The sequence below is a fragment of the Pseudorca crassidens genome, chromosome 18 (assembly GCF_039906515.1).
Source record: "Pseudorca crassidens isolate mPseCra1 chromosome 18, mPseCra1.hap1, whole genome shotgun sequence".
Lineage (NCBI taxonomy): Eukaryota > Metazoa > Chordata > Mammalia > Artiodactyla > Delphinidae > Pseudorca > Pseudorca crassidens.
Window position 1 is genome coordinate 65,089,197 of NC_090313.1, and position 20,907 is coordinate 65,110,103.

The window sequence follows — 20,907 nt, forward strand, 5'->3', positions numbered from 1 at the left end:
GTGCCAGTCTAGAGTAATTACTGTCATCAGCATCGTGGCTGAGATGGTCACAGGCACCACCGCGGTGGTGGGCTCCTCTCGGCTGACTGGCCTGGTGCTGTGTGCTTCACACATACTACATCACTGAAGTTTGGAATATTCTCTGAGGTATGTATTATTCCCATTTACAGGAATTTAATAAATTTCCCAATGTTGCAAATAAGTGGTACAGCCAGGATTTAAACCCTAGATCAACAACTCCAAAAACCAAGTTTTTTTTTTTTTTTTCCCAGTACCCCTCAAGAAGAGATTTGAGAGCAATTATATGGCTATGCTGGAGTAAAGGGAAAAGGAATTTCTTCATTTGGGTTCAATAAAATATTCTAATGGGATCATTGCAAACATAGGAACTTTGAAGTGGTAGTTAATGTTTAGATGAAAAATCATTAAAGAGTGGAATAACAATAATAACTCAGAGTTTTGGGGGGCTAATTCAGTAGGGCTATTTGGGAAAAAATTAAAGGCAGAAAGCTCAGTGGGGCAAATGTCAAAGTGGCCACAATGAAAAAAGAATTTTTAATGGGATGGTAAGTGAGAAACAGCACTGAGAAGAGAAGTCATTTTTCCAGTGTCATGATGGGCAAAAAGAAAATTGTTCTTTTATCTAGCAATCCCACTCCTGGACATATATCTGGAGAAAACCATAATTCAAAAAGATACATGGGGACTTCCCTGCTGGCAGAGTGGTTAAGAATCCACCTGCCAATGCAGGGAACATGGGTTCGAGCCCTGGTCTGGGAAGATCCCACATGCCGCGGAGCAACTAAGCCCGTGTGCCACAACTACTGAGCCTGCGCTCTAGAGCCCGTGAGCCACAACTACTGAGCCCACATGCCACAACTACTGAGCCCACATGCCACAACTACTGAAGCCCGCACACCTAGAGCCTGTGCTCCACAAGAGAAGCCACCGCAATGAGAAGCCTGTGTACTGCAATGAAGAGTAGCCCCTGCTTGCCACAACTAGAGAAAGCCTGCACGCAGCAATGAAGACCCAACGCAGCCAAATAAATACACAAATAAATTTATTTAAGAAAAAAGATACATGCATTCCAGTGTTCATGGCAGCACTATGAACAATAGCCAAGACATGGAAGCAACCTAAATGTCCATCGACAGATGAATGGATAAAGATGTGGAATATATATATCTCTATAAATATATAGATAGATAGATATAATGGAATATTACTCAGCCATTAAAAAGAATGAAATAATGCCATTTGCAGCAACATGGATGGACCTAGACATTATCATTCTAAGCAAGGTAAGTCAGAAAGAGAAAGACAAATACCATATGATATCACTTATATGTGGAATCTAAAATATGAAACAAATGAACATATCTATGAAATAGAAACAGACTCACAGACACAGAGAACAGACTTGTGGTTGCCAACGGGAAGGGGGGTGGGGGAGGTAAGGATTGAGAGTTTGACATTAGCAGATGCAAACTAGTACATATAGGATGGATAAACAACAAGGTCCTACTGTATAGTACAGGGAACTATATTCAATATCCTGTGATAACTGAGTCACTTTGCCATACAGCAGAAATTAATACAACATTGTAAATCAACTATACTTCAATAAAATTAAGAAAAAAAAGAAAAGTATTCTTTTAGGCTCTAGGTCAGCTTGTAATAATCCACACATTGGTGGTTTAGGCCACCATTGTCTGACTTTGAGTCAATCTCTATTCCCTATACCATCAGCAAGAGGGATCAGGAAAAGAAAGGGGAGGAAAGAGTCAGGTGTGCCATACTTGTGGCTGCCGAACAATGCTTCCATGGGAAAGGAATTGGAAATATGGTCCTAGAATGAAGCTTCTGATTTAGATGGATTGAATTTCACCGTGTGAAAATAACTCACTGCTATTCATTAATGTGTAAAATCAAGAGATTTAAATGAGATTAAGATCTTTGTTAAAATTTCTGAGATATTAAAAATTAAGAACCCGGGACTTCCCTGGTGGCACAGTGGTTGAGAGTCCGCCTGCCGATGCAGGGGACACGGGTTCGTGCCCCGGTCCGGGAAGATCTCACATGCCGCGGAGCAGCTGGGCCCGTGAGCCATGGCCGCTGAGTCTGCACGTCCGGAGCCTGTGCTCCGCAACGGGAGAGGCCACAGCAGTGAGAGGCTCGCATACCGCCAAAAAAAAAAAAAAATTAAGAACCCAATTACCTCTGCCACATTCATTAACTTTGGTTAATGCCTTGACATATTGAGCTACAAACTGGCATTTACAGTCTTTGGTCACTTCTACACCAAAACTTTTAGCCTAACTTGGAGGTGGACGTCAAGCTAGTAGGAGTCAGGAATTATGAATATGAAGCACAGAATTCCCCAACTGAGAAAGCCAAATATCTTTTACTAATTCACTCATTTCATAGGTGTGGAAAATAGAGGCCCAAAGGGAGTAAGTTGCCAGTGATTTCATAGTTCATTTATGACAGAGCTGAGAACCCCAGATTCAGATCAGGGACCCTTCCTTCTTTTACATTAATTGGTAGCTTAAGCTGGTAAGAATTATTTTCTGAATGAACAACAGGGAGCTCCATAAACTCAAAGATGAAAGAAGAGAAAGAGAATGCAAATTGTTTTAAAAACATTTCAGCATTCTGTGAAACCACATGGTTTCAGTGAAGAGCAGTTCAGTATTAGGGGAAATTCTGAATAATATTTAAATCCTCAGCATAGCTATGACCAGGAGGATGTGGTTTTTAATGTGTATTATGAAAATCACACTTCAGATGAAGCTTATTTTATTTTTAATTAACGTTTTTATTTTTGAAATAATTTTAGACTTACAGAAAAGTTACAAAAATAATAAGTCTATGTATACCCTTCACCCAGCACCCCCTAACGTTAACTTACACAACCATAGTTCAATGATCAAAATTCGTAAATTGACATTAATACAATTCTATCAATTAAATTACTGCTGAGGGCCCAGGTTCGATCCCTGGTCAGGGAACTAAGATCCCACAAGCCACGTGCTGTGTCCAAAAAAAAAAAAACCCGAAATGAAACAAAAAACATAGAAACCAAGATGTGCGCACAAAGGGGAAGTTTATTATTTGATGATTATAAAGCTTATGTATCAGAAAATTTACCAATATAGGATCACACAGCATCTCCAGTAATAATTCTGAAGCAGAGCAGCCAATTATATATGGGTTAACTTTAAACATGGTTTAAAACGCTCCGTTTGCAGCAAGATGTGCGTTAGGCATGAATGCCGTTTATATCAAAGCTGAGAAGGTGCTTTTCCTTCCTAAGATGTTCCTTTATTCTTTAGCAGAAATTTTAATTTTCTTTTTTTTCAGTCTCTATCCTTCTATCTATAATGTCAAACTAATTACCTCTTATCTTAAATAATAGAATGATAAAATGTTCAATCTCATTAATAATCAAAGATATGCAAAGTTAGCAATGAGACTGCAGCCATCTTATGAAAATATTAACAAATATTGAAAAGCTTAGTAAGATCCAATATTGTTAAGAATGTGAGAAAGCAGGTTCTCTAGGGCACCTTTTTTTTTTTTTTTTTTGCGGTACGCGGGCCTGTCACTGTTGTGGCCTCTCCCGTTGCGGAGCACAGGCTCCGGACGTGCAGACTCAGCGGCCATGGCTCACGGGCCCAGCCGCTCCGCGGCATGTGGGATCTTCCGGACCGGGGCACGAACCTGTGTCCCCTGCCTCGGCAGGCGGACTCTCAACCACTGCGCCACCAGGGAAGCCCCTCTAGGGCACCTTTTTGAGAGCTATCGGTAGTACTGATTGAAACATTAAATGCATTTGTCTTAGCAATTTCACTTCTAGAAATGGATCTATCAGAGATGTAGGTACAAGTATAAAAAGGTGTGTGTGTGCATATGTGTGTGTGTGACTTCATTGCTGGTAATTATGAAAAACTAGAGACAACTTAAATGTCCATCAGGGATGGCTGGTTAGGTGCTCAACACTGCTAATTATTAGAAAAATGCAAACCAAAACTACAATGAGGTATCACCTCACACTGGTCAGAATGGTCATCATCAAAAAGTCTACAAATAAATGCTGGAGAGGGTGTAGAGAAAAGGGAACCCTCCTATACTGTTGGTGGGAATGTAAATTGGTACAACCACTATGGAGAACAGTATGGAGGTTCCTTAAAAGAGTAAAACTAGAACTACCATATGATCCAGCAACCCCACTCCTGGGCATATATCCAGAGAAAACCATAATTCAAAAAGATACATGCACCCCAATGTTCATTGCAGCAGTATTTACAATAGCCAAGACATGGAAGCAACCTAAATGTCCATCAACAGATGAATGGATAAAGAAGATGTGGTGTATATATATGTGTATATATATATATATATATCAATAAACACACATACACACACACAATGCAATATTACTCAGCCATAAAAAAGAATGAAATAATGCCTTTTGCAGCAATATGGTTGGACCTAGAGTTTATCATATTAAGTGAGGTGAGCCAAAGACAAATATCGTATGCTATCGCTTACATGTGGAATCTAAAACTATAAAAATGATACAAATAAACTGACATGTAAAACAGAAATAAACCCACAGACATAGAAAACAAACTAATGGTTACCAAAGGGGAAAGAGGGGAAAGGATAAATTAGGAGTTCGGGATTAACATATACACAGTACTATATATAAAATAGATAACTAATAAGGACCTACTGTATAGCACAGGGAACTCTACTCAGTATTTTGTCATAACCTATTGGGGCAAAGAATCTGAAAAAGAATATATACATATATGTATAACTGAATCACTTTGCTGAAACTAACACGACGTTGTAAATCAGCTATACTTCAATTTAAAAATTTTTTTAAAAAAGAGAGGGTTAGTTAAATACTGTATTGTGCATGTAGGGGAGAGTCACAAAGAAGTGATGTTTAAGTTGTGAACTAAAGGATGAATAGGCATAAGCTGTGTGTGTGTGTGTGTGTGTGTGTGTGTGTGTGTGTGTGTGGTGTTGGGAGTGAGGAGAAGAAGCTGCAGCGCATAGGGTGGCCTTGAGGCAGGAAAGAAAATGGTGTGTTTAAGACTTGGAGACTAAGAGAGAGTGATCGGGAGAGTGTCTCAAGAAGGGGCTGGAAAAGGAGGTAGGCATGGCTGGTACAGAGGCTTGACTGGCATGTTGGGCTCCGTGTGGTGGATACAGCTTATCCTGAGGTTTTTCACAGCTCAGCCTACAGATCCTCCATTGTGGAGCACAGGCTCGGATCCAAGTTCACTTTGACCTCAAGTCACTCACTTATTTCGTGCATAACTGCTTGCAGAGGCCTCCTCTGCCCCTCCTTATACACCAGGCTTTCCCCTATCATTGCACCTGCCATACTGAATAGCCATCATCTATTTGTGTGTCAGTCTCCCCATCTTCACTGTGAGCTCCTTGAAGCTTAGTTATCCTTGTATCTCCATGTCTAGCACAGATTGACATGCAATAAATCGCTGTTGAATTAATAAAGTAATTCAACTGACCACGCACCACGGGGTCTTAACCTGGCGTCTAGGGTCTCACTGGGGGAGGAGGTATATATGTAGATAGAATTCAGGGCTGGGGAGTGTCTGTGAACTTAGGGGAAAAAAAATTACTTCCTTATTTCCATTCGCCTCTAACTGAAAATTAGCATTTCCTTCAATTATGAATGTATACAACAAAACACAGTAGTAATAGTAGTATTAAGACTCTGTCACCCATAGAAGTCACAGCTATTTTCATATCACATTAGAGTTGTTGCAGATATCTCAAAATATAATTTACACTCATTACCGCTTCAAAGTTACAGTAATTATTAGACCTGCCACTAGATCTTTTTATTTAATGTGTCGAAAAAGAGTAACTCCTTATATAACATTAAAAATATTTTGATAACTGTATTTCAACATAACTGTCTTCCTTCATAGTCCTATATATTTTATTTTATGCATTTAAAAACATTACTCTGAGAGGAAGTCCACAGGTTTCTTTTTTTTTGGCCACCCTGAGAGACTTGTTGGGGATTTTAGTTCCCCAACTGGGGATCGAACCCGGGGCCCCGACAGTGAGCACCGAGTCCTAACAACTGGACCTCCAGGGAATTCCCCAGAGGTTTCTTCAAGAGTTCACAACCAGGGAATTCCCTGCCAGTCCAGCGGTTAGGACTCTGCTCTCACTGCTGAGGGCCCAAATTCAATCCCTGATTATGGAACTAAAATCCCACAAGCTGTGTGGTGAAGCCAAACAAAAAGAGTTCACAACCAGGTGGTTAAGAGCCCTGTCCTTAGAGTACAGCATATACAGATGTGTATACCACGCTCTCTGTAATGAAGTATTGTAAATTGAAAGTGTCACCACCCAACTCCCTTCCTGTCAAACAGGTATCGATCGCCTTTTCCTCTCCCATCCCCCAGCTCAGGCCATTCTCATCTTTCTGCCTCTCATTTGAACAAACCACTTGTGCACATGCTCTCAATTCTCGTTTCTGTAAGAACAGCTATTAAATATGAATACCTAGCCTGACCTCTCTCTGGGCCCTCATCATATTAAACAATGTCTCTATTTCTTGTTGTGTGTCCAACATTATCTCAAGTTCTCCATCTTTCTCCACGAATAACCTCTGTTTTCTAATATTGTATCTCCCCTCTGGTCGGATAACAAAACCTATGAATTCTAGACTTTGAGTTCCACAGCGTTAGGTTGTCTGTAGGGTGATTTACTTTAAAATACTTTAGTATTAACAGTGTGATGTAGTACACCTGAAACAAACACAACATTGTAAATCAACTAAACTCCAATAAAAATTTAAAACAAAACAGTGTGATGTATAAATTAACTTTAATCCATATCCTAGAGGCTGTTCACATTTGAAGTACACTAATTAGGAACCCACACTCCAGAGGGGATTAGTTAACATTTGAAGTACCCTCATCAGAAATTCATTCTCTAGAGGCAGTTACTCAAGCACTTCAAATCCATTATTGATTTACAAACGAAGTGATATGATGTCAGGGATTTGCTTCAAAAGAATCCAGGAGGAGGGGCAAATAGGAAGGGATATGGACGAAACAACGTTGACCACAAATTGGTAATTGTTGAAACTGGGCGATGAGTAATATGAGGGGTTTATTAACATCCTCTGTATTTTGTATACATTTGAAGCTTTCCATAATAAAAAAGTTTTGACATTTGTCATAATTGCAATCTATACCAGAGTTTCTGTCTAAAGATAACAGATTGAACTCTTGCCATCTACCTTCCCTCCTGAACCCTCACTAAAATGACAGGAAAGTGATTTCTTTTTTAAGTCATAAGCACGTAAAGTTGGAAAGAATAGAGAAAAGGTGAAAAGATTTTGGAGGCTGGATAGAAAATGGGTGAGTGATAAGGGATTAGCAGACCAAGAAAATGGGAACAACCTGTTTTACTCTATAGAACTCCCCCGCCCCCAGCAAGATCAGTAATTGATTACACCACATTCCTCTGCAAGTGAAGGCAGAAGGTGGTAGGTATAACAAAATAAGAAAGACTGACTGAAAATCTATTAGGAAGCAGCTAGGTACAATGTATGAAATAAATAAGCAACAAGATATATTATACAGCACAGAGAAATATTCCCATTGTTCTGTAATAACTTTAAATGGAGCACAATGTGTCAAATTGACTCACGATGCTACACACCTGAAACTAATATAATATTGCTAATCAACTATACTTCAATAAAAAAAAAAAGCAGCAGCTAGGTGCCTATATCACCTGCCCCTACTCTGGCAAAAACTGGAGATTTGTTCCACAGAAGGTAAAACAGAAGTTTTGAACTGAAGATAAGATGTACTAGTAAGAGGTATGGAATATTACTCAGCCATAAAAAGAAAAGAAATTGAGTTATTTGTAGTGAGGTGGATAGACCTAGAGTCTGTCATACAGAGTGAAGTAAGTCAGAAAGAGAAAAACAAATATGCTATTCTAACACATATATATGGAATCTAAAAAAAAAAAAACGGTCATGAAGAACCTAGGGGCAAGACGGGAATAAAGACACAGACCTACTAGAGAATGGACTTGAGGACACGGGGAGGGGGAAGGGTAAGCTGGGACAAAGCGACAGAGTGGCATGGACATATATACACTACCAAACGTAAAATAGCTAGTAGGAAGCAGCCGCACAGTACAGGGAGATCAGCTCGGTGCTTTGTGACCATCTAGAGGGGTGGGATAGGGAGGGCGGGAGGGAGGGAGACGCAAGAGGGAGGGGATATGGGAACATATGTATATGTATAACTGATTCACTTTGTTATAAAGCAGAAACTAACACACCATTGTAAAGCAATTATACTCCAATAAAGATGTTAAAAATTAAAAAAAGAGGGGCTTCCCTGGTGGCGCAGTGGTTGAGAGTCCGCCTGCCGAGGCAGGGGACACAGGTTCGTGCCCTGGTCCGGGAAGATCCCACATGCCGCGGAGCGGCTGGGCCCGTGAGCCATGGCTGCTGAGCCTGCGCGTCCTGAGCCTGTGCTCTGCAAAGGGAGAGGCCACAACAGTGAGAGGCCCGCGTACCGCAAAAAAAAAAAAATATATATATATATATAATAAATAATTAAAAATAGGTACTTTACTTCCAATAGAAAGATTAAATAAAAACCTTCTAAATATCTACATCCCTTTTTTTAAAAACATCTTTATTGGAGTATAATTGCTTTACAATGGTGTGTTAGTTTCTGCTTTATAACAAAGTGAATCAGCTATACGTAAACATACATCCCCATATCTCCTCCCTCCTGCGTCTCCCTCCCACCCTCCCTGTCCCACCCCTCCAGGTGGTCACAGAGCACCGAGCTGATCTCCTGTTGTAAGGCTGCTTCCTCTCCACTCAAGATACTGACATGCATCGGCGCCATCAATTTCACCTTCTTGAAGAAGTCTTACCTGGGAGCTTTTCACCTGCTCTGGACTGGTTGCCCTCTGCACATAGTGAAACAGCTATCATCCTGGGGTCTCTTGTTACGTTTTCTTAAGGATACCTCTCTCCTATGTTGGTTATATTACTTCTTGTAGGCCAAGTCTTCCTCAGTTTACTTAACCTTTTGGTAAGCACATCCTCCAACAGCTCCTGCTATAATATGCTGCACAGCAACCAACCACAACACCTCAAGTGGGCATCTAGCCTTGAGCCTGGGGACTAGGTTCAGCGGGCCTTCCTTTAACTAGTAATGCTGATTGGTTATAAGAATCACCTGGCATCGCTTCTCGGCCTTTTGGCTAAGATCAAGTGAAGAATCACCTGGGATGCTTATTAAAAACACAGACTCCTGGGACCCACCCCAGACTTTCTGATCAGGGTCTCCAAGGCAGGGACCTGGACATTTGTATAACAAATTCTGTCATCTTGCAAGTATGAGAAACACTGCTGTAGATGTTGGTTCTGTAAACCCAGGTCTTCAAAATTGGCCCCAGGCAGGCATATTGGAGCCAGCTGGGGAGACTGATTAAAAATACAAATACTGCTAAGATTCTGATTTCAGAGACTCTGGGGTGAGTCTTGGGAATCTGAGGTTTTAACAATCCTCCCTCCCCAAGTTGATTCTGAAAGACAGCCAGGAGCCAGGGGACCAACGCTTTAGTAGATAGTGTGTCCACTTATACCTTTCATCATATTCCACTGATTTTGACCTTTACTATGTTCAAGATATTCCCTGCTATTTACAAAACCACTGCAGGAGAGAAAGGTAAATCAGTTATGACCCCTGGCTATAGCAGCTTCAGTCTTGAGTGAGAGACAGGTATACAAACAATTAGCTATAAGACAGTGCTAATCAGTGATCAGTATATTTGAACCCAATCAGATTAGGTATCCTTCCAATTGTCCCACACATTTATTGAGTGCCTATTTTGTGCTAGGTACTATGTAGGTTGAACACTTGACACTCCTCCAAATCTATACATGAATTTTAGAAACATGGGCTGACTTTTTGGTGGTTTAATTGCAAACCAATCTGAATCTGATGGTTTCTGGTTCTGACATTGTGTCCTCTGCTTTTGGAAAATCACTTCACCATCTGTCATCTCTCTCTCTTTTACTTGCTGGTGATATATGAAAATCTCAAGACATTTACTTACAATCCTATATAAACTCATTATGGAATGTTACTGCCCCACTCAGAGGATACCTGAAAATGTGTGTCGGAAAGACAGTTTTTGCTTTTTGGTTGTCACCATGACTCTTAGGGGAGGGTGGTGCTATGGGTGTTTGGTGACTGGAGGCCAGGAACGCTAAACATCTTGTAATACACAGGACAGTCCTGCCCCAAATGTCAATATTGTCCCTGTTGAAAAACACTGGAAGTATATTTCTGTCAGTAAGTATTGGGTTGAACTACATGGAACTGCTGTTTACGTAGGTCAAGAATAGTCAAATAGTGACCGTGTTATGTGGCTCAACCTACTACTTGTGCAGCTATTCAGAGTAGCCCTAGGGACCTACTCTGATTTGGGCAAAGAAGACCAAGAGGCTGATTTGGTTACAGGAGCAAATATGGAATTGGTGTTCCTAGAGCTGAGGATCTGTCAAGGCCTGATGACCAAAATTGTCCCCAGGACCTGCTGGGGGCAAGTATAGGGTGAAAGGTTGACCCTGTCTCTCTGTATTTTAAGTTAGAATGTAAACGTCCTTTCATTAATGCCCCTTTGGGTCTTCCGGGTTCCTAACTCTCCCCCAGCCAGTAGCAAGTCCACTGTCTGGTACCATGTATCATATGCAACACGATCTGTTACGGATTGAATGTCAGTGTCCCCCTAAATTCATACGTTGAAACCCTACGCTGCTGGGATGCTATTAGGAGGGAGGGCTTTTGCAGGTGATTGCGATTAGACAAAGTCATGAGGGTGGAGCCCCCATGAATGGGATTAGTTCTCGTAAAAGAGTCAGAAAAGAGCTTGTCCTCTGCTCTCTGCCGTGTGAGGAAATAGCAAGAAGTCAGCAGTCTACGACGTGGAAAAGGCACCCTGATCTCGGACTTCCAGCCTCCTGAGCTATGAGAATAAATTTCTGTTGTTTATAAGGTACTCAGTCTATGGTATTTCTGTTACAGCAGCCCAAACGGACTAAGACAGCATCTAACAATTTTTAAAAAGTTGGAGTAGGAAGGAAATGTTGACTCTATTGCTTCAAATGAGTAAGAGTTGGAAATTAATTGTGTGCAAGTTTGGAAGGCCTCCAGTATCATAAAGGTCCTGTGATAAAAGTGGATGTATTTTTCTTCAAGACAGCATAATGTCAAGAGATTCTTGGACTTGTCAATAAGACTATTTCTGGTCTGTTCTACTCTATTCTTACATTAGTCTGTCTATCTATCCATCCATCCATCCATCATTCATCTATTTACCCATCTATTATCTATTCATGTCCACTACATGCAGAGAGCTAGATGTCTCTATTTGTATCTACTCACTATAGAGGTATAGTAAGAGTAATATGCGTGTGTGTCTGGTGTGGGGGGGTGGGGGTTTAAGGATACAACAAATATTCTTCTTTTGGACTTTAGAGCCGGAAAATTAAATCCACCTTGCAAAGGGATGAGACCGGGAAAGTCTAGCTGCTTTCATCATTGCTCCTCTTTGCTTACATTGCATTTACTGGGGCCTCTCAACTCAACATCATAACCTCTTAGTGAAAAGGTCCACCACTGGCTCACAATAATATCTTTGTCTCTTAGTTTACATTCTTAAGAAGGATAAAAGCTAATGGATCCATTTGTCTCAGTTTGGGCAGAGTCTTAATCTTAATCCACATCATCAGCCCCTGACCACACTATGGATGGGTGACTTTGGGTTAGGTGCCCTTTCTGGGTCTATTTAGGGATTGTGGAGAATGGGTGGAGTAAGGTTAATTAGCATGCTAGGCTGTCCCTTTGAAAGCTGTGGATGGAACAGTTTAACTTAAAAGTCAGGTGTAACAGGAAAATCACCACCTATATTCAATTCATAGCCCTAACTTCCCCATATCCTATCTGAGAGACTTTGGGCAAGTCACTCAATATTGTTGAGTTGTAGTTCCCTCACCTGTAAAATGGGTGTGAGCATATTTGTTCCACAAGTTTGCTGTGAGGCGTAAATGCGATAAAAGGCGTGAGCAGAGCGGCTACGTGGAGACACAGGTTATGCTTCCATCGCAGTAATTTTATTGCAGTGGTGCCAATGAGATCTGAGACAGTTTTTGTTAGGCTCATGAGTGAAAATTGGTGTAACAAGACTTTTCAGTATTAGAAACGATTAAGGAATAATATATTTTAGATCATTTGCCGAAATAGCAATGTACTCCCTACAATTTAACTTCTAGGGCCTTAAAGTAAATTGCTTGGGACTTCCCTGGTGGCATAGTGGTTAAGAATCCATCTGCAATTATACTCCAATAAAGATGTAAAAAAAATGCAAAATAAATTTTTTTAAAAAATTAAAGAAAATAAAAAAATAAATAAACAGGAAAAAAAAAGAATCCACCTGCCAATGCAGGGGACACGAGTTCGAGCCCTGGTCCGGGAAGATCCCACAGGCCGCGGAGCAACTAAGCCCGTGCGCCACAACTACTGAGCCTGCGCTCTAGAGCCCACAAGCCACAACTACTGAAGCCCATGCGCCACAACTACTGAAGCCCGCTTGCCTAGAGCCCGTGCTCCGCAACAAGAGAAGCCACCGCAATGAGAAGCCCGTGCACCGCAATGAAGAGTAGCCCCCACTCGCCCCAACTAGAGAAAGCCCGCACGCAGCAACGAAGACCCAACACAGCCAAAAATAAATAAGTAAATAAATAAAATTTATTAAAAAAAGTAAATTGCTTGAAGAAATTGCTTTCCAAAGATTACAGCTGTGTAATTTTTGAAGTATGTCCACATTTAAGTATAGATCAAAGAAACCCATCTAAAAGAATTGTGGACTAAGTGATTCGACAACAGTGGCTTGAGCAAAGTTCTTTCTAAAAGGGCTATCTGGAAGATTAAGAATCAAACTTTGCAGGATTGGCAGTGGAAGGAATCATAGCATGTGAAATGCCTCAAATAAAAATTTATTGACTTAAAAAAAAAAGGAGTTGAACTCACAAGTGTAAGGTAGTGTGCTACATTGAGGGGCAAGTTTTTCGCTAACATCACAAGGGTCTCTGGCCCAATGAGTGGAGTTTGATAGTAATACTTGCTACAAATGTATGATTTTAATACATGAAAGCTTTACGGAGAGATGAAAAAACATTTAAAAAATGGCCTGTGTTTTCTTCTGCTTTTCTCCATTATTTCTTACTCCTGGACCTCTCAGGCATTACTTGGCCTTTCTGTTTTCAGACTAACTTGATGTATCCTGATGTAAGATCCTAAAAAGGGAGCTCACTCAGTGGGTCTGATGTGGTGGATGCTTGCCCGGGAAGTTCTGCGCATGCGTGGCACCATCTCCCGTGAACACCCATGGAAGGTCATGCCTGATCTCTGCTTCTACAGAGATCCTGAAGAGATTGAAAAGGAAGAGCAGGCGGCAGCTGAGAAGGCTGTGACCAAGGAGGAGTTTCAGGGTGAATGGACCGCCCCACCTCCTGAGTTCACTGCTCCTCAGCCTGAGGGGGCGGACTGGTCCGAAGGTGTGCAGGTGCCCTCTGTGCCTATTCAGCAGTTCCCCACTGGAGACTGGAGTGCTCAGCCTGCCACTGAAGACTGGTCTGCAGCTCCCACTGCTCAGGCCACTGAGTGGGTAGGAACAACCACTGAGTGGTCTTAAACTGTTCTTCCACAAACTCTTAAAATGGAAATAGGTTGATGGAAAATAAACAGTTTCTAAAAAAAAAAAAAAAAGGAGTGAGCAGAACACTGAGCCTATACATGGTGGGCAGTCAACAAAGACTTCAATTAACATTCAGAAACAATGTTGAGTGTTTACAAACATTTAATCATCTTAATTCTCCAAACTGGAGTTCTACTATGTTTATGAAACCTGAATTTCCTGTTGGTTAAAAAGCTTAGGAGGAGTAGACTGTTGTCTTTAAGCACACCATGCTTTCTAGATGTAACATTTATAGAGGACCCATTAGATGTAAAGTTTAAGGAACACAATGTCAGCCATGTCTGGAGTACAAAGTGAAAAGAAAAGGCCTAAGGAAAATGACAAGTGACAGCATCTAATGTAAAACAATTGGACTAATAATTTGAAAGGAGAGCAATAAAATATTTAATCAAATGCAGAGTTGCCAAAAATCTGCCTTTCTGCCAATCCATCTTCCACCTACTCCTGGGATGGTTTCTAGGCACTAGTTACTTCAGAAGCAAAGACTCACTCACTCAAACCCCCTTAAGAGAAAAAGGATTTGTGATAAGTCCACATGGACTTAACCTGGATCAGAGGCCCTTCTAGGAGCCAGGTCCTCTGCCTGGTCCTTCTTTCTTCCTTCCTTCTTTCCTTTCTTTCCTGCATTGGGTCTTCGTTGCCTCACGTGGACTTTCTCTAGTTGTGGTGAGTGGGGGGCTACTCTTTGTTGCAGTGCGTGGGCTTCTCATTGCAGTGGCTTCTCTTGCTGTGGAGCATGGGTTCTAGGCATGTGGGCTTCAGTAGGTGTGGCATGAGGGCTCAGTAGTTGTGGCTCGCAGGCTGTAGGGCGCAGGCTCAGTAGTTGTGGCGCATGGGCTTAGTTACTCTGTGGCCTGTGGGATCTTCCTGGACCAGGGCTCGAACCCGTGTCCCCTGCATTGGCAGGCAGATTCTTAACCACTGCACCACCAGGGAAGCCCCTGTCTGCCCGGTTCTTATGGTCTGCATGTTCTTGCTACTGCTGCCCTGGCCTCCTCTCCCTACCAACGAGCCAACTTTGTCTCAACCCTGTATACTTAAACTTGGAAGGAGCCCATCTGGCTGGCTTAGTAATAACCATAGTCCATATTGGCCAGAACCATCCTCTTAGGCCACCTCATGATCCTGTCTGTGGATGGCTGGCCCTGGGATCAGAACCTCTGATCCTTTTTATTCAATCCTGGTCAACACTGCCCCAACCAGTCCAGGGCAGCTTCCCTGAGCTACGGGCTGTAGGCAGGTCAGTTCCATCTAGGAGGAGAAGTTGGGTCTGGAAACCACTGTCTACCCGACAGACATGTCCAGGGTACATATTTTTTTTAAGACAGAAATTGAGTCATGATACCCCTTTCTCATCATTTGTTTTTAATTCTTAAATTCTTTGGGATTCCCACATTTTTTTTTTTTTTGGCTGTACCATGCAGCTTGTGGGATCTTAGTTCCCCAACCAGGGATCGAACCCTGGGCCCACAGCAGAGAAAACCCCGAGTCCTGACCACTGGACAGTCAGGGCATTCCCCCAACCCATCACCTATTGTGGTGGTTTTCAATAAGCAATATTTAGGACGCTTCTTGGCCTTACCCATAACTACCAAATCAGTGGCATGAAGAATAGAGCTAAGAGGTTGCTTTTTTTTTTTTTAAGCAAAGTTGCCAAAGTTCCCAAAATGTGCCTTGTTCATTTTCAGTGAACAAGGTTTAGCATGCTAGCTGGCAGAGTTGAAATTCAATAAATGTTTGATGAAAATATAACAGAATGACAAGGTTTTCTTAAACTATCCCAATATATGAAAACCTACTTTCTTGTCCTAAAGATCTCCCCAAGCTCAGGTCAGTTTTCTTGATTCCCCTCACTTGAGGGACAGAGAGCTCAGCCTCATCCATGCTGAGCCGCCCAGTCCCCTTTCCCGCTCTCCATCCAGTTACAGGTGGAGAAGGGATCAAACGCCCAGATCTCTCCCTCAGTTCCACCATCCTTGCAAACATCTGCTCAGCACATTTGTAAGATCATTTTATAATGTATAAGCATAGAGTGGGCTAAATCCAGATTCGGGGAGGAGGTGTTCCGCTAATGAAAACATAATATATGGAACATAGTCTTATGAGAAGATAATAGTGGAGCACTTTGCACCTTCTGAAGCATCACTTTCCTGTCTTCCCCAAGAACAATGGGGTTGAATTCGCTTCTATGTGCATGATTAAAAGAGCTAAAAATAGATCACACAATTTTTCCAGGGTGATCTTGTTTTAAAACACAGTGTTGATAATGATCATCTTCTTTTTTCTTTTCTTTTCTTTTTTTTTTTTTTTTTTTGCGATACGCGGGCCTCTCACTGTTGTGGCCTCTCCCGTTGCGGAGCACAGGCTCCGGACGCGCAGGCTCAGCGGCCATGGCTCACGGACCCAGCCGCTCCGCGGCATGTGGGATCTTCCCGGACCGGGGCACGAACCCGTGTCCCCTGCAACGGCAGGCGGACTCTCAACCACTGCGCCACCAGGGAAACCCGATCATCTTCTTTTTAAAAAGCCTCTCCCCACCTCTACCTACCCGCGAAAAGCCCTCCATAGCCCTGCACCGATTAAACGGCAAACTTTACCCCTTCGTACCTTTCCATTTGCTTTCTCCCTATTTAGAGCACCACCACCCCTTCTCTGATTGGGAAACTCCTTACCATCCCTGAAAGACACAGCTCAGCACTTGGCTGCTGGGAGGCCTCCTCCCAGGCACTCGCTGCAGCGCGAGCCCCGGACTCCCCGCTTGCTCCCACGGGGCAGTGTGGCCCAGTGTCCGTGCAGCAAACAACACTTAGATCACTGACACGGGTAGCCTGGCTCCATGACCAGATGTGCCACTGTGCGTCAATTACTTACTGCCTCGGTGCCTCAGTTTCCCCATCTGACAGCGATTGTAAAACTCAGTTCCTAGCCTATAGGGTTGTGCTATGTTGTACAATATAGTGCTTAACACAGCGCCTGAGACACATAATTAGCAGGAACTAAATGTTGGTTCTTATTCATAAACATTGTGTAAGGAAGCATCAGTGAGTATCTTGTTGAAAAACTATGCAATCCTAGGTTTTCTCTAAGTTAGTGGTAAGAACTCAGCATAAAGAAAATCAGGGCAACTGCTTTTTATATCAGGGTTTCCAACTTTACCTACCTGCAGGGGTTGTGATTTCAAAACAAGAAGTCCCACATCCCCATTCAAGACTGGATAAGCCATAATGTGTTTGTAGGTGACCGTCTGTTTTTATTCTTTTTTTGGGCTAGGTATTTTAGTCTAGCTATGGAATGGAGGTGAATATGAGCTCTTTCATAATAACAATCTGTATTTTAATAGGCTTGGTTATTAAAACAATAAAAATTTGTCCTGTCCCTTCCTTTCCCCTAGAGCGTGAGCTGAGACGTAAAGCTGAGTTAAATTTATAATGTGCTTCTGACCTTATGAGAAATAGGCCCTGGAGACAGCTTTCAAGTTGTCTAGTTCCTGTGAAATTATAATGGGTAGGTTTGGTTTTAGAAGAACTGTCAGTTAAGGCAGCTTTTCTTCCCCTACAGTATGACTAATAATGGCAGGTATTAAAATTGAAGCTAAAATACCTAGAATTAAGATTTTGGCAGAACATACTGAGACATTCCATGGTTTTGGACATTTTAAGTATATGCCTTGATGAAATGTTCACTTCTCACTTAACAGATTTTAAAAGCAAGAGGTGGAAATAAGTGACAGAAGTAAAAGTTATATGACAAATGTATCTTAAATGCTCCTCCAATGAATTTTAAAATGAAAAGTAGGATAAGGGAAAAAAGTCTGAGTAGAAGGTCAAGTCTAAAGGATTGAAAACAGCTTAGAAAATCCTTGAGGAGAGTATTTTGGGAAATTTAAATTTCCTGCGAAGCTTTGCTCTTTGTGAGGATCTAATACTTTGAGAGTGGTTTTCACTGTCAGGGCTAATCTTTCAAACCTGGCACAAGATTATGAGTGAAAAGGTTTCACTTGGCCCATATTTGACATGAAGCTATCTCTAGTTTCCCTCTGGCTTTCAAAGACAGGCTCGCCCATCACTGACTGAAGTGGAAACCCCGAATCACTGCATATCTTCCCCTCTTGGGCCCTTGGGACCTTTCAGCACAGACCAGGCTCCAGTTGGCTGTGGAACGCTCTTGGACACCCACTTACATTTTCTCCCCTTTAGTGTTGGCTAGGAGTAGACAGAGAGCTCTAGGCCATATGGGCTCCCTTTGCCCTAGTTGGCTGCACATTCTACCCAAATACAATGAGAAAAAAAATGGTTTCTAAGTGCAAATCGTTGTTCCAAAATTATTTTACTATCTAAAACAGGGCTTGCTTTATCAGGGACAAAAATCTTTCTCCACATTTAATTAATCATCACTCCGGTTCCAACTCTTACCCACCCTCCCCACCTCTTTGCCTTACTTCCTGTCCCGTCTAGTAGTTCTTCCGTCTCCTGATCTCTTATGGCATGGAGTGTTTGTCCTTTCTCCTTACTGGGATTTTGGATTTTATCATAACGGCTATTCAGCAATCTGCCTCCATAATTATTATCCATTGTTCATGAAAATCCAAAGCATAAATTTCCTTTAAAGATGGATCCATTCCCAAAGCCTACTTCCTCCCTTTTTCTGAAGTGAAACAAAGGTTCTATTTTAGACTAATAAGCAGCCTCAGAGAGGGTGTGAAGATCTAATGGAAATTCTCTCTTAACGAGTATATTTACTTATTAAATAAAAATGATCCGGTTCCCAAAATGAAACTGATAAAGTTTTTTTCACCCCAACTAAATACTGGATAGAGTGAAAGATATAAATTAATCAAGATGTTTAATGTTAAAATATGCCTATACAATGAACAATAAAAATGGTGGAGTATCTATTACTCTTAAGTATTTATATAGTATAAAAATTAGACAAATTTTAAAGGCTCATAAAAGACTCTTTTTTTCTTTTCTGAGTTATCTTTTATTATCTTTTCTCTAAAAGGTTAAGTGAACCTTTTTTGCAAATGGACCACTAATGTCACATACCAGTAGGGGGCACTAAAACATTGCTGTTAAACGTTATTAAAAAACACTTTTATCAGAGTGAAAACGGGTTTTTTGGCAACTTATCTTTTGCCCCATCAGGTTAATTGGAAAATGATGGAGGAAGATGGCAAGGGAGAGAAACACAGTTCAATTAGAAGATCAAAGCTAATAAGTCATCTTGGCTAAGTTTGCAGAGAATCATTTTCTGTGTAAAAACTAACGTGACAGTTGTGTAATATGTGTGGAATCAGTGAACTTCTGGACACAAGACTTCATGCTGGCTCTCTGATGCCCCATAACAACTGTGGACGATTACGTATGGGGATCCCTCAAATGGAAACAAATGGCAAAACTCAACTGCACGTGGTCTACTACGCCTTGTGATGGTCTAGGATATGTAACTTTAAAATCCTAGATTGTAATAACTTTCAGTTAGATGGTAGTTTGGGCTTGGACCCTTTGGCCATTCACTTGAGGTGTGGCAAGAATATACCGTGGGGAACAGCTAGATGACATTCTCGGGTGTCGGGTGCCACACTGATCTGGTCAGTCTGGACCACTGGGCTCCCTGCTCTTTACTGGCAGGGACAACCCACGTCATGAGGTGAATGAACATCTGGTCCTAAAAAAAGTGAGTGCTCTGGGGCTTCCTGGTGGTGCAGTGGTTAAGAATCTGGGTTCGATCCCTGGTCCGGGAAGATCCCACGTGCCACAGAGCAACTAAGCCCGTGCGCCACAACTACTGAGCCTGCGCTCAGTAGCCCTTGAACTACAGCTACTGAGCCTGTGTGCTGCAACTACTGAAGCCCGCGTGCCTAGAGCCCGTGCTCCACAACAAGAGAAGCCACCACAAAGAGAAGCCCGTGCACCGCAACGGAGAGTAGCCCCCACTCGCTGCAACTAGAGAAAGCCCTTGAGCAGCAGCGAAGACCCAACGCAGCCATAAATAAATAAATAAATAAATTAATTAATTAAATTTTTAAAAAAAGTGAGTGCTCTGCTTCTTGGATTGTTTATTTCCATGAGAGGGAAAAGCAAGCCCGTGCATGTCCCTTTGGCTATGCTGCACAGCTAGAGATTGTGCACTGAATTTAGCCTAGCCTGCGGCATCTTGTCATTTATTTTGCAAAGTTTAGTAGTATGGAAAGAAACCAGCAGCAGAGGGGGAAAAAATTCCTATGGCTCTGAATATGTTGAGATGGCTATCAAATACAGGGCCCAGCCCAGCTAGTCTCCAGTGGGGTAGGCTTGTGTTCTGTCCCTGCCAAGATGTTAAAAGCTCCCTGGGCAAGGTAATTCAGCTGCGCGGGGCACGAGATGAGGGTTTAGATCCAGACATGGGAGCAGCTGCAGTAATGTGAGCTGAGAGGAATGCAAGCATGTGTGGGGAGTGTTGATTTCAAAAGCAGGTTCTCCGAAGAGTGTTTCCCTCCCCATCGAGAGGCCCGGGCTAACCTTATGACGAGGAAGGGAAATAATGAAATGTTGTCATCAGCCCAAACAGGTGGACGACAGAGGCATGGACGATGCGCATGAGACCAAGTCTGAGAGATGGGGGTGACCACCGACTGACAATTCACATTATCAGTTGTGATTCCAAAAGGCCCAGGCTGCGGAAGGCCTGCAAGGGAGCCACAGAGGTTATCTGGATGGCCAGTATTTACAACCTGGGTGGACCGGATCCAATCGCGACATCTGAGGCTTGTCTCTGGAAAGGCTGGTCTGGCATTAGGGTGCCTTCAGCCACATGGGCCTGGAGGGGTTGTGGGGTGGTGGTGGGAGCTTGAATGCACTTTGGGTAGCTGGGTGTGGGAGGGTGGGACCTCATGCAACCTGTAGGCTCCTGAGGGGACCACCAGAGGTCTACCCTCGCCTTATTCAACAGGCTGGCCTTCCCATTCAACGAGCTGCACACAAAAATGCTTTTCATCCAAAGGCTGTTTTTCCTAAATGTGGTATTTCTAAGGGCTCTCCAGAAGCCTAGTGAAGGTGGGAG

The 20,907-nt window shown here is 42.3% G+C and overlaps 1 protein-coding gene and 1 pseudogene across 1 annotated transcript; both read left to right on the forward strand.

Moving 5' to 3' along the window:
* The first annotated feature begins 10,579 nt into the window (after positions 1–10,579).
* LOC137211072 (small ribosomal subunit protein uS2-like) lies at positions 10,580–13,877 on the forward strand. The gene is made up of 3 exons (XM_067713190.1): positions 10,580–10,657; positions 10,771–10,851; positions 13,414–13,877. Exons 1-3 carry the CDS (start codon positions 10,580–10,582, stop codon positions 13,801–13,803), a joined length of 549 nt encoding a protein of 182 aa, XP_067569291.1. The 3' UTR covers positions 13,804–13,877.
* On the forward strand, positions 13,108–13,241 carry LOC137211521 (small nucleolar RNA SNORA62/SNORA6 family; annotated as a pseudogene).
* Positions 13,878–20,907: the final 7,030 nt, after the last annotated feature.